Here is a 16,341-nt window from a genome sequence, read left to right as displayed (position 1 = left end):
TTCTTGCGCCCCAACGCCCTGCCCCAGCCCTGATCCCCCTCCCACCCTCCAAACCCCTCAATCCCAGCCTGGAGCACGCTCCTTCACTCCAAACCTCTCATCCCCAACCCCACCCCAGAGCCTGCACCCCCAGCCGGAGCCCTCAGCCCCTGCCACACACCCTACTCCCCCTGCCCAGCCTGGAGCCCCATCCTGCACCCTGAACTCATTTCTGGCCCACCCCGGAGCCCGCATCCCCAACCAGAACCCTCAACTTCTCCCGCATCCCAACCCCGCCATACAATTTCTATTACCAGATTTGGCCCTTGGGCCAAAAAGTTTGCCCTCACCTGTACTAGGGACTAGTTCTCCACTGCCTTCTTCTAGTTTTATGACGGAGTAACCTCACTGAAATCGATGGTCACACTGGTGTAAACTAGGGCAATGGAGAATCAGGCCCTAAATATTTATCTGTAACTATCATGCAGTATGTTTATGCAGAACCCATATCTTCACACATTTTGGTGTTGGAGCCACGGCCGGCTCCAGCTTTTTTGCTGCCCGAAGCGGTGAAGCAATAAATAAATAAATAAATAAATAAATAAAGCCGCGGCAGCTCTACCGCGCCGCTTCATTCTTTGGCGGCAATTGGGCGGCCGGTCCTTCCCTCTGAGAGGTACTGAGGGACCCGCCACTGAATTGCCGCCGAAGACCTGGAGGTGCCGCCCCTTTTCATTGGCCGCCCCAAGCACCAGCTTGGTTCGCTGGTGCCTGGAGCTGGCCCTGGTTGGAGCTCTTTATTCAAATTCAGCAATCAGTTACAGTGGAATAAAATATTAGAAGCACAGAGTTTTTTGAGTAATTTCCTACCTTTTCTGGGACTGCTCCTAACTCTTTGAATTCAGGGCAGAGATTAAATAAGCTGGGTAAACTAGTGAACCTCCAGCTCCATTGAAAATATTCCCACCTGCCTGCAAGCACTTTGGAAGTCCACGTTGCTAGGATGCAGCACATACCTTTCTTTTTGGTGCTGCTTCCTGAATAGGAAAAGAACAAACATGAAATAAGATTACATAAAGGTTTATTTATTTTATTATACTCACTATGACTGCACGAACACATTCCATCTAAATACTGTCCTGTTGAAGATAACAAGATAAAGCTGTGTGCTAAAACCCCAAAGAAGTCCCTATTATGGTATATGTCTACACAGACACACTTTCTAGAAAAGCGCTCCTTCATACAGCTAACAGCCTTAGATTTTCAAAAACAAGGCAAGGTGAGGGTACCTGTGCATTTCAGAATTCCTTTTCTACTATCTTGGAGAGAGGAAACTCTTGGCTGCACCTGAGCTATTAATTTTCATGCTGGGTCTCAGCATGAAACAAACAAACAAAAAAGCCTTTGAAGTTTTTAAGGAAATGTTTCAACATTTTAGCATCCACTGCACTGAGCGTGGATCAGTTTGTGCATCCAGGGATGTTCTTTAGTCCAGCCTTTAAATTAAAAAGGGATACTAGCCCTCATCCTTCAGTACACACAGCACCCACAACTGCCTTGAATTAGAGAGAAACTTCGCGCTCATTCCATGCATTCTTTGACAAGCCCATTTTCGGAGTCTTACATCCTCCACTTAAACATCTGGTATTGGTCACTGTTGGAGGCCGAATACCAGGCCAGTTAGACTGTTAGTCTGATTTGGTGGTGGCATGGCGGTATCTATATTCCTAATGGTTTTAAATGAGGATGGTGGAGTCACAAAGTCTAATTGACCCCTGCATTACTCCAGTTTTACACTGATATGCCTCAATTGAAATCTATAGAGTTACACTGGTTTAAAACTGAAATAATGCAGTGGAGAATCAGGCCACACAGAACACCCAACCAGCACAAAGACAGACATTTGTGTTGTTTGGTGTAAGTTAAACGCTAACTGCACTTATTTTAAACAAAAGTCTCACCACTACCAAAAAGAGAGTCACAATGGACAACATCACCAGACATTCTTACATTAGGCCACTCTGTGGTATTTTTGCTTATCCTATGCCTAAAATAGCAGCTCTTATAAGATCATTGTATTCATCTTCTAAATCTCTAAGATTGCTGTTTAAAACACATACAATGGATCAATAATCAGGTCAAACTTTACAACAAAAATTTCTGAAAAGTGGTGAGGAGTAAGAGTAGGTTTAGGTGGGGAAACATATTGGGGACTAGGAATGGAGAATGTAGGCTAGAAGGAGAGTGAGCTGCAATCTCATTTTATTTCTAAACATATTTATTGCCAAACCAATATAGTGTATGTCAACAATCGGGGCAAACTTTACAACAGAAAGTTCTGGAAACTGGTGGGGAGGAGGGGTAAACGTAGGTGGCGAAACACATAGGGCAGTAAGAGTGGAGGATATAGGCCAGAAGGAAGCACAACTGTTTTATATTTCTAAATGTGTTTATTGCCTAACAAACAGACCCAAAACGCAGCCGACAACGCAAGTAATTCCTTCTCTCTCACAGGAATCTGAGGTAATGTAAATATTCGTATAGACATAATTAACTTTCTTTGAAACTTCTTTTTAACTACTTAAACCATGCCTGACAGGGCAGATTAAATGATAAATTAAATGTTATGCAGTAAAACAGGGATTGCACATTTTCATTGTAAGTTTAATTTAGATTTCAATTCTTAGAAAACAGAGTGCAAGTATTATATACTTACAGAGTTTAAGAAAAGATGCTGATATGGGGCAAAGGAATCAAAGGAAGAATTTTCTTGAGTAGATGTCAAACCTGTTCCTTAAAATCTTAGATTAGATAAGTAAGGATAAATCTATTCAGGTGGTAGTTCTTGCTGTGAGATGGTACAACACAGCAAAATAATGGGTCAAGCACTAAATTGTTGTTCCCCTGAGGGGGAAGGAAAAGATTTTTATTCTGTCATCCTCTTGTTAGTCTTCTCATAACAAAAGAATCCATGACTTAGAATGTGTTTGGATACTCCATAATGCTTTGTTGACAGCCATGGAACCCCAAAAGGGCAAGGACTGAGGCCCAGATTATCAACGGTATTTAGGCACCTAAAGATGCAGAAAGGTGCCTACTGGTATTTTCAAAAGCACCAAAGCAGGTTAGGTGCCTAAGTCATATTGAAATCTTTATATAACAGTAAAGAGTGTGCATGATATGATTTGTGTGTTGTACAAGTACCTAGGGATCGATTTACAGCAGAAACTATAGGGCAGATAGTCTAAGGGAGTCTGGAATCATTGTCACTTCAATACATTTTCCAGTTTCTGAGGAAAGTTAGTTTATGATACAGAGAAAACAACACAAGCTGGAGACCAAAGGAAAAATCTTGACTCCAGTAAAGTCAACCTGTTACACTCTGTCTTCATATATTTGTCTTAGGTTTCAGCAATGGACTCTCTCTCAGCATCAAACGGTAGCTTTACTCTCGACCTTTTCAAAAAGCTGAATGAATCTTTTAAAGGCAAAAACATTTTCTTTTCCCCTTGGAGTATTTCATCTGCTCTGGCCATGACTTATGTGGGGGCAAAAGGTAACACTGCAACGCAGATGGCTGAGGTAGGTTGTGAAATTTGACTATGTACTGTATATATCTCGAGATGACAAATGGTTCCTACACACGCTACAACAACCTGATACTACAGTATTAAACACAATATCTTTGAAGGAATGGAAATGCTGGGTAGACTATAGGGAATAACAAATTCACTGCAATTTTAACTAATTTCAGAGTTTCCCAGTAACTCTCTGTACCCTACACTGTTCAGGTACTCTGGGCCAGATCCAGTGTTCTGTTCAAAGGGAAAGCTAAAATTGAAGGTCAAGTTCTAAACTACTGGGGCAACTCCCTGTAAAGGGGAGTTCCAGGTGGCAGCTCCTGGCCCTATTGGCTTGGGGGCTTTCCTGAGGTGAAAGGGGGCTTGGTCGGAGCACACTGATCCTGGGCAGCTGAGTGGCTCCTAGTAACTTCTCCATGTGTCTCCTTAACTTCCCTAGGCAGAGATCTCCTTTATTTACCTCAGTTTTCCAGAATTCTCTTTGGATTGAGGTTCTCTGAATCCAACAGGTAACCCACTGAGAGGGAAAAGTCCCCTACTCACACTGAGGACCCCATCATTTCTCAACACCTTTACTAGCCCCTGCATCTCACTTGCTCCCATACTTCCCAGAGTGGTGCTGCTGGTTTGCCAGATAGGAGCCGCCCCAATAGTTTAGAACCTGACCTTCCATTTTAGCTTTCCCTTAAAACTCAATTTAACATTATTTTAAACATTTTTCTAAGATGTGAATATCAGCGTTCTGTACATAAATAAATGCCAATACTGAAAACGTGGCTTGGTTCGTCCATAGCTCTTCCATGACAGTCGGCTTACACGCACAATTGAAACCTTTTCAGTTTAGTCCTATTTCAGTCTATTTACATTTGCCTGAATTTTGCTAATAAAAATGATAAAGTTGCATAACCATTGTAATTTGCAGGGATCATACCTTGAATTGTGTTTTGTTGCTGCTACTACCTCTGCTTTGAGCATAAATATATCTGATCATTACTATTTGATGGCTCTGTGATTACACCTTCATATGGCCATTCCGTGTATTATGCAACTAAACTGCATTGTCTTTTTAATATAGCTTTTAACCCTTGGGGGAAGCACTGAACCTTTTTATATTGTACAGCATCTAGCACATTAATGATGCCCAATAATAAACAGAGTACAATAATAAATGGCTGAAGCCATCATGAATTTCACATGGTCTGACTATATGTCAGAGTTAATTTCCACCTGATTCATAATGATGATCTGTTATTAAGCCAGCAATGTGACTGTGTGATTATGACCTGGGTCTCAGTTACATTCAAATCATCATTGAAAATCATAGATATGGTGTCCTTAGCAGGCTAAGTAGCAACCATCTTTGCTGACTAATTATAATAAATTTGAGGTTTTGACAATTAGGTCACTAGTAATCAATTTGTGTGTACATTTGTCTTAGATAGCGGTCTTCAAATATATTTACTATTTTTACAAACTCGGCTTGCAGGTGCTTCATTTTAAGAAAACTACGGGAACTGGAGGCTGTTTGCAGGTGACAAGAACTTCTCGTGGGAGGCCAAAGAAAAGGAAGATGGTATTCTTTAGAACAAAAATAAATCCGCTGTCTTTCTGGGAATAGGAAAGTTCAACAGCGGCACTAGTTTGGATCAGGCTATTGGTTGTTTTCAGCCTACATCTATATTGCTCCCCTCACCCTGAAAAATCGTAGTTAATAACCAATTAAGATTGCTTAAGTGCAAAACCCACTCACTCAAACCTTCAAAGGCAGGAAAGGCACCTTGATTCACACTCCTGAACAGCAACGTTAATACGCCACTGACTCTGCACCTCCCCAGGGAACTCCCTTCCACCTCACATATGTACAGATGGACCACACACACCCACACCAATGCAAAACCTGAACTCTGACTTCAGAGACTGGATAGCTACAGACATATCCTACAGGCATATGTGCAATTGTGAAGGGTATGATGTGTCGATATAAAGAGGGAAAGCGTGATGTGGAAGTTAAGGTGGGAGTGGGGTATATGACAATATATTGAGTCTAGGGAAGATTTGGAAAGTGTCTGTGGGAAGGTAGGAGAATGGCCAGGTGCATGTGGTGGTGGCAAGATGGGGGGGGGGAGAGACGGTACCCCTATTTCCCCAGCAGATGCATTCTGATGAATCTGCCTTGGTTCATTAGACCGGAGGGGGGAGCTGCCTGAAGTGTTCTGTTCTTCGGACAGCTCTAAGGACAAGCCCCTTTCCTCTCATCATTTTGGGAGTGGGTCAGGATAGGGGTGGATGTTCTTCCTGAAGAGGTCTCAAAAGCCTCTGTGCCAGCATTTTCTGCAGGTGAACCAGCTGTAGTTCTCAGCAGGGAATCTCTGGCTGCTGAACTAAGGATAGTTTGTTAGACAAGGTCTTCTGCTTTTTAAGAGAAACAGAGGCCTCTATCTCTCACCTTCTAAGTCCCCTAACTTGCTCCTCTTTTATAATCCCTCAGTAATGGCACCCCGTTGCTGCTTCTAGTGCAGAGGGAAAGCTATCCCTCATCCCCAACAGAGGTGTGCTCCATCAGAGATGTGATTTCCACCAGAGCTGTATGACCCTGTGTTGAATATCACAGTCTTCATGGCGCAGGAGTGGAGCTCAAACTTTAAGTCCCACCTAAGCTGTAGCTCTAAGTACTCACCCGATGATGTTTGTAAAAGTCTTTGCAACAAGGGAGACACTGACCTGCTCACTATCCAGTGGAAACAATCTGATTACAGACAATTCAGTCAAATGCAGAGTCAATAAACAGAAAAAACAGAGGAATCTGCCGCCCCCCCCCCCAGTAATTTCTGTCGAGTGTAGTAATCTTAGGAGTTACAAAATTTTCATAAAGAAAATGTGATTTCCAAGTTCATTGTGTCTCTTTTAAAGGAATCTGAGGACTGCAAAGCTGAAGACATTCATTCTGAGTTCCAGGCATTAATCTCTTTAATCAACAAACCCCAAACTTCTTATTTGCTTAAAACTGCCAACAGACTGTATGAGGAACAGACCTTCCAATTCCATAGTGTAAGTTGAATACTTTTACAAAGCTGAAGAGAAAGTTTTGAAAGATATTTATGACACTCAATGATTCAAGATTATTAATAGAGCAGATTGAAAAATTTCCAAAGGAACAATTTGCCAATGGGAAATGTTGATGTGATAAAACTGAAATGTTTTGTGGGAACATATAGATTTTGTTTAAATTTCTGATGAAAAATTATCAAAACTCTTCATTTTGATAAAGTCAAAGTGCTTTGTTTTGACATTATCTGTTTAACTTTTATATTAGATAGTATACATTTATATCATTACTTATAGTTCATATTATATACAGTTGAAACAATAAAGTTGAAACAAAGCACTTCAACCTTGTTCAAATGGAAAATTTTCATGCATTCTAAGGCCAGAAGGGACCACAGTCATCATTTAGTCTGACCTCCAGAGAACATCCCCAAAATAATTCCTAGATCAGATCTTTTAGAAAAACATCCAGTCCTGATTTTTAAATTGTTGGTGATGGAGAATCCACCATAAACCTTGGTAAATTGTTCCAGTGGTTAATTATTCTCACAGTAAAAAAAATGTACATCTTATTTCCAGTCTGAATTTGTCTAGCTTCAACTTCCAGCCACTAGATTGTGTTATACCTTTCTCTGCTAGTCTGAAGAGCTCACTGTTATTTGTTTATTCCCTATGTAAGTACTTATAGAATGTAATCAAGTCATCTCTTAACCTTCTCTTTGTTAAGATAAGTAGATTGAGCTCCTTTAGTCTACAACTACATTTTCTGTTCCTTTAACCTTTCTCATGACTCTTCTCTGAACCCTCTCCAGTTTATCAACATCCTTCTTGAATTGTGGGCTCCAGAACTAGACACACAGTGTCCAGTTATCCTTATGATTAGATCATTTTGATATTTCCTAAAAGAATGTTTTCAGAATTATCATTTCACAGAAAATTTCAAAATTTTAACGTTTTGTTCTGATTTGGGATGAAAGGGAATTTCCAGTGGAATTGAAATAGAGATTTAATCAGCTCTAATTATTAAATATACTGTACCATAGATCTTACTTTTAAATTTTAACTAGCTTAAGTTGAATTGTACTCTCTTTAGTATTGTAGTAGTTATGTTGTACAGCAATCTGAATGTTTTTAAGTGATGCCATTTTGAATTTATTTTAATAGCAAATTTTCTCTCCTACCTTTCAGGGATACGTAGAATTTGTTAAAAACTATTACCAGGCAGAGCCCCAAGCAGTTAACTTTAGAAAAGCTGCAGAACAAGTCAGAAAAGAAATCAATTCCTGGGTTGAAAGCCAAACTGAGGGTAAGCTAAGAACAAACAATCCGAGCTTTGCTCTTCTCCCACTATAGTTGCTAATTCCTTTTGGGTAGGGGGCTGCATTTTTACATGTGTTCCTCCTGTAGTCAGGCACTAGTGGAGCTAATGTGAAAATTGAGGATGGAGAGGTGGACAGTTGAACAGCTTCAAGTGTCTGATTCAGAATATTTTGAATTCAATGGAAAGACTCCCATTGACTTCCCAAGGACTTCAAAGAAAGAAGGGAGCAGCCTTTAGAACCTGATTTCCTGATTCTAAAGAATCAATAGCTCCTGCAAGGCCTCTGGTCTCATGGGCCACCGTCACTGCTGGAACTATAGGAGCAGGATTTATGACCATGGACTCCCTTTTTCATGAGCCTGATTCTTCACAGCCTAGCCCCTTGTGTTGTTATTTACTCCTGTGCAAAAGGAGGATGAAATGGGTATAAAATGCTACCATTCTGATTTGGCAGAATTTAGAAACTCACTCAGGGATTAGGGGTTCTGAGGCACATACATTCTCAATGGATAATTAAAGAGAAAGCAAAATTAGAAATAGCCACTTGCTGTACTGCACTGGAATAAAAACACCATTCTTCTCCTTCTGAAAGGGAAAATCCAGAATCTGCTGCCTAGAGGTTCTGTTGATCCCAACACCGCACTGGTCCTGGTTAATGCCATTTACTTCAAAGGAAAATGGGAAAAGAGATTTCTGAATGAAAACACATCTGAGAATCCCTTCAGATTGAGCAAGGTATGTTTCACTAATGTTCATGCTGTTGAACAGTAAGAAACCTCCATATAGCATGAAAATCTTTCACCCACAGTTCATATTCCATCATAAAACTATTGGTAGCTCAACGCACGGCCTAAAGTAAATAACTGACAATTTTAATATTTAGTTAGTAAAACTACTACATAGTTTAAGCAAAGATTTGAAAAATGGGTTTTAGCTTCAAGAGGAGACTGATGGGCCCTATGTTATTAGAAACATTAGTGAATACCCTGACTACATGTGAATACCCTGTTAATGTGAAGGCTGTGCACTCTATAGACCAGTAGGTCTCAAACTTTTTTTTTACTGGTGACCCCTTTCACATTGTAAGCCTCTGAGTGCGACCTCCCTAATAAAGCGGAGGCAAGTGGGGTTCGGGGTGGAGGTTGACCGCTCATGACCCCCCGAGGGGTCCTGTAGAGGGGCTGGCCAGGGCTCGTCCCTCTCCGGGGTGGCAGGGAGCCACACCGGCTCACTACACACAGCTGAGGTTTGGGGAATTAGTCCGGCCGCGGGAGTCTTTCCTGGCGGCCCCTGCGGAGGCAGAAATAAGTACAGTTATGCCAGGGCCCTAGGTCAGGGTGGGGCAACAATGACTCAGGCCCTCAGGCAGGGGCTGAGCAATAATGCTATAGCAGTAGCAATATAAACAGTAGCAAGCCCAGGCGCTAGGTCAGGGCGGGGCAATAATGAGTCAGGAGCTCAGGCCCTCCGGCAGGGCTGAGCAACAGTAGGCCCAAGCCTCCAAAAGGCCTGGGAGAGGGGGAGACTGCCACCCACGGGTTGGGTGGCAGGGGGGACGCAGGCCCTTCCACTCCACTGCGTCCCAGCCCGGGGCCCTAGCAGCAGCAGAAGACCCGCTGCGGTGTCCGTGGGATCCTGGCCGCAACACACTGACATGGGCTCTGGCAGTGCTGCAGCCAGACTAGGGTTGGCTGCCCCCGGGCTACTTCCTGACTCCCCCTCTTGTGGTACCTCAGTCACGGTGGTGTCCTCCGGGGGGGGTCCAGCACTATGGGTTCCTCGGGGTAGTGGGCGAGCAGCAGGCCCAGCAGCTCCTCCGGGTAGCGAGCACAGGGCAAGTCCGGCAACTCCTCCAGGTAGTGAGCGCAGGGCAGGTCCGGCAACTCTTCCTGGTCGCGGGTGCAGGGCAGGTCCAGCAACTCCTCTGGGTAGTGAGCGCAGGGCAGGTCCGGCAACTCCTCCTGGTCGCGGGTGCAGGGCAGGTCCGGCGAGTCCTGGCGGGCACCTTGGGCCATGAGGGTTTCCCAGTCGCGGGCTAGGCTAGAGGCATCTGGCCTCCCCGGCAGCTAGCCTCTAGTGAGCTCTGAGTGCGAGCGTTTATACTTCCGGGTCGCCGCCTGACCCTCTGAGGGGCGGGCTCAGAGCGCCCTAGCTCCGCCCACCCCGGCCTCCGGGTGGGCTCGTCCCTCTCCGGGCAGGTGGGGAGCCACACGGCCTCACTACAGGTCCCGACCCCCAGTTTGAGAACCCCTGCTATAGACTATAGTAACATTTTCAAAGGCACCTAAGGGATTTAGGAGCCTAAATCCCATTTTCAAGTGATTTAGGAGCCTAACACTCATTTAAAGTCATTGAGACTTAGATTAAGGCTACAAAGCACCGTTGTGATAGTCTAATCTGACCTCTTGCCTAACACAGGCCACAGGACTTCTCTGTACTAAATTCCTGCTTCAAGTCCAATAACTGTGCTTGAACTACTGCATATCTTTTAGAAAAATAGCCAATCTTGATTTTTTTAAATTTCCAGTGATGGAGAATCCAGCACAACCCTGGGAAGTTGTTCCCATGGTTAATTACTCTCGCTGTTAAATATTTGTGCCTTAATTTCTAGTCTGAATTTGTTTAGCTTCAACTTCCAGCCATTGGTTCTTGTTCTACCTTTATCTGCTAGATTGAAGAGCCCTATATTATCAGTTTCTGTTCCCTATGTAGGTACCGATAGTCTATGGAACTCAGGAGTTGCAAACACATAGGAAGTGAAGTTGTAAAGGACTTCATGAAACTCCTGCAAACCAAAATTACTTCTCATGCAGCTAAATATAGCACACACACATCCTTTGCACAGCACTGCTCCATAACTGAAACTAAGTGACCTTCCTGAATCCATGAAACTTTACAAACACTGAGTTTTTGTATTTATTATCCATGAGGCATCATTAATATGTACAGAATCCACTCTACAGCTGCTACTGCTAAGCCACCAGAGAGTCAGCCAAAGGCAGCATTGTTCTGTTTTGCCATGGTGGTGAAGATACCAAAGCAGCCCCTGCATGCAGTGACCTTTCTCCTTGTACTTAGAGGTTCCCCAGAATTTTCAGTGTTGGGAGCTGTGCACCTCCCCCCACTCTGTCTCCTCAAAGGTCTTCCCTGTAATAGGAAGAAATGTCAGGAAACTCAATGAGGTGATCCTTGCAGAATTTTCTGGCTCCTCTGTCCCACCTTCTGTGAGTTATTATGCATGTACTGGGGAACAGTGGAAGATGAGTCCAGGTCATGGAAAACAATGCTTTGAGACAAACAACAGGACAATTAATATTGTCTCATGAAAGGAACCCTGTTAAACCATGCAATCAACTTTGGTTCATAAAACTGTATTCAAACTTTTATTCTTATTTCATCTGAAGCAAGTCATACATATTTACTGATAACCCATATGTTTCAAAGAAAGAAGTAATATTTATTTTCTTATGGAGATATATAATTTCACAGACCAAGACTAAACCGGTGCAGATGATGTTTCTAAAAGATACATTTCCAATATGCTACTTGGAAACAATGAAGGTCAAAATTGCTGAGCTTCCATACGTTAATAATGACCTCAGCATGCTCATTCTATTACCAGATGACATTGAGGATAAATCTACTGGTCTGGAACAGGTAAAACCATTATACCATATTGCTGTTCCACGAAAGTGGAATTTAATATTTCTTCAGTGTGAGACAGCTACGGGATAATGTTCAGAATGAGTTTAGCAACATCCTGTACATTAATGTATACGGCTGTAGACAAATGTATGGCATACAAGTGCCTTTTTGTGATCAGGATAAGAACTGGGAAGTGAAACTTAGCAGTTCTGACGACGACACCACCTAAGGTACAACGTTAAGGGGTATCATTGGCATGATGTATTATTATCTAGATGAAGCCCAAAAGAGCACAAGGAATTTTCCAGAACAAATAAACCAGGACTGTGTCCCAGAATAGCTAACAGCCTAGTTTCAGATGTGATGCAATGAGAGAGTAACAAACCATAAGGAAGTAGGGTGAGGAAGTAGGCGGCTTGTAGCAGGGGGATAATTGGTTTCGACATGTGCATGTCTTGTGGATTCCATAAAGTCATACATGTATTTAGGGAATACTTGATTCTCTAGTGTGATATGCAGGATCTCCAGCATTCTGTTGGGATAGCTGCATTGAATGGGAAGTGTAGTACTTGCTATACATTATGTGGTGATTCCCCTAAACAAGAATTCCAAACTGGTTGTTGAAGCCAGTTCTTTTGTCCTGTTTCTGTTGCCTGGGTAGCACAAAGTGGACCACAATCTGACTCTCTGGCCCCTTGCAATTAATGCTCTTCCAAGAGCTTTACTCCCTTTCCCCCTGTTTTCTGGGCTCTCTTTATCTAGTGAAATAAATAATTAGTAACCCACCTTGCAAGGGACTAAGCTCCTCACAGTAGGTGCTGAGTGCCTCAACTCAATGGGAACCGGAGAGCTCAACAACATGAAAAATCAGAAGCTCCGTTTGCAAGCACATCAGGTCAAGGACCATATCCTCTTACTTGTCTGCAAGACCCCATGCACACCAATCATATATAGTTGTGATGGGACAAGTCTTCCTTGCATGCACATGTAGATGTTCTATTAACATTAACAGGAGCTCTATATGTGCATAAGAGGGGAACATTCCCATGTACGTTTAAATAGAAAAAACAAGGAACTCCTCTATGGACCCAATCCTGCATTCAAGGTCACATCCCATTTAGATAAATGGGAGCATACATCACTTAGAACCTTGCAAGATCAAACCCTATTTGCATGTAGCACATCCTATTATGATGGCAATAGCCGGGGTGGTAGCAATGTATGTGTTTCGTGCCTTTATGATGAGCTTTTTTCATTTACTCATGATTTTGTTTTTGCTTTTTAATTGTCTAATTCCCTTTCTTTCTTAACTCACTGTAGCTAGAGAGGGAATTGACCTATGAGAAGTTATCGAGGTGGACCAGCCCAGAAATGATGAAGACAACTGAAGTGGAGTTGTTTCTGCCCAGGATCAAGCTGGAAGAGAGCTATAACCTCAAGTCCACTTTGAGCAGTATGGGGATGAAAGATGCCTTCATTCAGAGCCAAGCTGACTTCAAAGGGATGTCTGAGAATAATGATCTGTTTTTGTCACAAGTTTTTCACAAGTCCTTTGTTGAGGTCAATGAAGAGGGCACTGAGGCTGCAGCTGCCAGTGCAGTCGTTGTAGTAGTGAGATCATCTTTAAATCCCATAAGATTTAAGGCAGATCACCCTTTCCTCTTCTTTATCAGACACAACAAAACCAACAGCATCCTCTTCTTTGGCAGATTCTGCTCCCCCTAGAATGTATTACTCTCTGCTACCAAATAACATCATTTGCTCACCATGCAACTCGGAAATACAAATTGAAGCCTGAAATTCAAAGCTTAGGTCTAGTTCTTGCTTTTAGTTAGAGCCCTGAGCATAAGCTGCCTCCGTCAGGAGTAGCCTCAGAAGTAATTGTGCCTCAGAGACACACACTGAGGCACATTTTCTCCTGTGCTCCTCTGCTGTACTGAGCAGACAATAATCTACTGCAGCCCCTTACAGAGTGCAGCATACTACCCACTGCACTGAGCCTGCTCTCCTGGCTAGTATTATGGGGGCCAGAGTCATGGCTCTGTAGCCTCTGTCTCTCCCCACTCATTTGTTCACAGGACAGGAGAATACACCTCAGCGTTCATGCCATGACCGCACCACCATACCTGCAGACAAGATGGGGGCAGGTCTAAAGCAGTCATGCAGAATGATTTGGGGGAGGAGGGAGCTCTTAATCTCTGCTACTGTCGCCCATGGACACATTAGACCCAGTCACAGTCAAGTGCTTAATAATTAAGTCTCTTCTTCACAGGTATTGCAGGTCTGTATACAAAGGGTAACAGAAAACACATTAAGTCCTCTTTGCAAATCCCAGGCATAACAATGCCAGTTAATGATAGCGATTCAGCATTAACTCTGAATTTCATAATATTTGCCTTGAGTTTATTTATGAAGTTTTTCCCACCCAAAATATATTTTCTTTTGTTCTTTCAGAGTGTTAAAATAGAAATTTAACCTCATCACATACTGACCACAGCATTCTATTTGGAACTATGCCATTCTGTCTAAATGACAGATGCTCGATCATTTAGGAGTCAGTCTGCTGGACATACATTGTACATTCATAAGTGCTAAAAGAGTTGTTCAATCAGTAACAACACTGCTCATAGAAGCATAGGAAAATCAACATTAGGCCAAATCCTCCACCCATTGATTTCATTAGGAGTGTGATTTGGCTGACTGAAGTGTTATCACATAGACCGTAACGAGTTTGTTAGAGATTTTATTGTCTGACGTGTAATAAACTTGGAAGTGTACAAAAACATTACATATCTTTAGTCTAAATTTTCACTTTGAAAATTAACATTTTGGAAATTATTGTAATTTCATAAAATCTAAGGCAAAAGCATGTGAAATTCAGTGCTCCCTAGAGGCTCTTTAAACTAAACATTTATATTTACTAAGACCATCCTTTACCTCCCTAAGGGCCCAATTCAGTTTTTATTATGTCAGAGGAAGGACTCTGGATGAGGCACTAAACATTCTGCCAATGCTCTCTGACAATATTGGCACAGAGTCAGTGAACTGGCCTAGCCTCCCCAGCCAGTGAACTTGTTATCTTTGTCCATTTCATGACCTGCTGCTGTTTCTAGAGAGCTATGCAGGTGTGTCATGTTGCTCATACTAATGTTTGTTCCTGTGCCTGACCTTTTTAAAATATTTGTAAATTAGATTGTCTAACAATTCTGATGGGCACAACTGATATGAAAACTTTCACCAGCATGCCTCCTGTCTGACTATAATGCTCATGGACATATAATCTAAAACCTGCAGCATTCAAACAACAGTCATGTGTTGTTAATGTAATTACTGGTTGTAATTTGCACCCATTCCTAGATACCTGTATCACTAATAAAGTAGAAAAATAGACCTTCATTTCAAGAATGCAGTTTAGCAAAGATATTCCTGTTATTTACCCAAATTCCAATGTGCTTTTAGCTGATATTTTACTCCATAACTCTAAGTGTGTGACTTGCACTTAAAGCAATAAAAAAACACTGTGATTATGTTTCTATAATTCAAATTGGTGATTTAGTTGATTATAGATAGTGGGGGGGTTGCGGGGCAGGGGAGTTGTCAGTACTGTTTTGTTATGCTATGATAGTCTAAGCACTCTTAATATTTACAGTATGTTTTCATTGTTACCATTCCAAAATGATCGTCATTTAACTAGGGTTGATTATGCCCAGGGCTTAATTTGTAATGAAATAGGTGCCAGGGCTCAACAATTTTATTTTTTTTACATACATAACAGATTCAGCAAGCCCAGAGGTGCCGGAGCTGTGAACTGCCAAGCCTAGAGGTGCCAGGGCTCAGCCCTGGAAAAATCTGGCACAAATTAAGCACTGATTACGCTCAGCTGAGATTTTTAAAAATACCATTTTCTTTGTCTGCATTAGGCTGCAAAATGGTGTTTAAAATCATGTTATTTAAAATGTTAGCTAATCCATTTGGTAAACACATCTCCTTTTCCCAGTCTAGACAGGGCCTTAGTAACTTGCTTCTATGAATCTGCAGGGAGCAGCATGTATGAAATTTAACCCTAACAGAACAACTCAAACCAGCAAAGAAGGCAGTGTGTGCAAACTTCCCTGAACGTAACTAGCTCACTAATACAAAGAGAAATACTTACTTTTTTTCTATATGTACCCAAATACATATATATAAATACAGATTCAGACAACAAACCAAATTCAACCATGGCATGTACACTGAAGCCAGTGAATTTGAATTCTATTACTGCAGGACTTACTTTGGCCCAGATTAAATGCTGAAATTTGTTTGTTTTGCGACAACTGCTTGTGAAACCACTGGACCTGAGTTTTATTTGTTCAGCTGCTTAACAAGTCTGTTTTCACAGTACACCTGTACTAGAGTCACAGATGCTGACCAGAACTATTTGTCTAAGCCAGCAGGGCGTATGCTACCTGAAAGAAATACTGTAAAACTGATTATACCAAAACAAAAATTAATAAATCTTACTTTTCTAGACGAGTGTACACATCCACATAAAATATCATAATGAACCAGTTGTGCTCCTCCCTTGCAAGTGAAAAATACTCTCTATGTACAAGTATCGGGGGTCGCCATGTTAGTCTGTATCCACAAAAACAACAAGGCGTCCGGTGGCACCTTAAAGAGTAACAGATTTATTTGGGCATAAGCTTTCGTGGGTAAAAAGCCTCAGCTGAAGAAGTAAAGTTTTAGAAGTGAGGTTTTTTACCCACGAAAGCTTATGCCCAAATAAAT

The 16,341-nt window shown here is 42.1% G+C and overlaps 1 protein-coding gene across 1 annotated transcript; it reads left to right on the top strand.

Annotated features, from left to right (window-relative positions):
- The first annotated feature begins 2,454 nt into the window (after positions 1-2,454).
- On the top strand, positions 2,455-13,296 carry LOC135874080 (serpin B10-like). The gene is made up of 8 exons (XM_065398782.1): positions 2,455-2,502; positions 3,385-3,561; positions 5,047-5,133; positions 6,471-6,608; positions 7,794-7,911; positions 8,519-8,661; positions 11,416-11,583; positions 12,892-13,296. The coding sequence occupies exons 2-8, from the start codon at positions 3,394-3,396 to the stop codon at positions 13,294-13,296; spliced, it is 1,227 nt and encodes a 408-aa protein (XP_065254854.1). The 5' UTR covers positions 2,455-2,502; positions 3,385-3,393.
- Positions 13,297-16,341: the final 3,045 nt, after the last annotated feature.

Source organism: Emys orbicularis, chromosome 2, assembly GCF_028017835.1.
Source record: "Emys orbicularis isolate rEmyOrb1 chromosome 2, rEmyOrb1.hap1, whole genome shotgun sequence".
NCBI lineage: Eukaryota > Metazoa > Chordata > Testudines > Emydidae > Emys > Emys orbicularis.
This window is presented reverse-complemented; position numbering and strand designations above follow the sequence as displayed.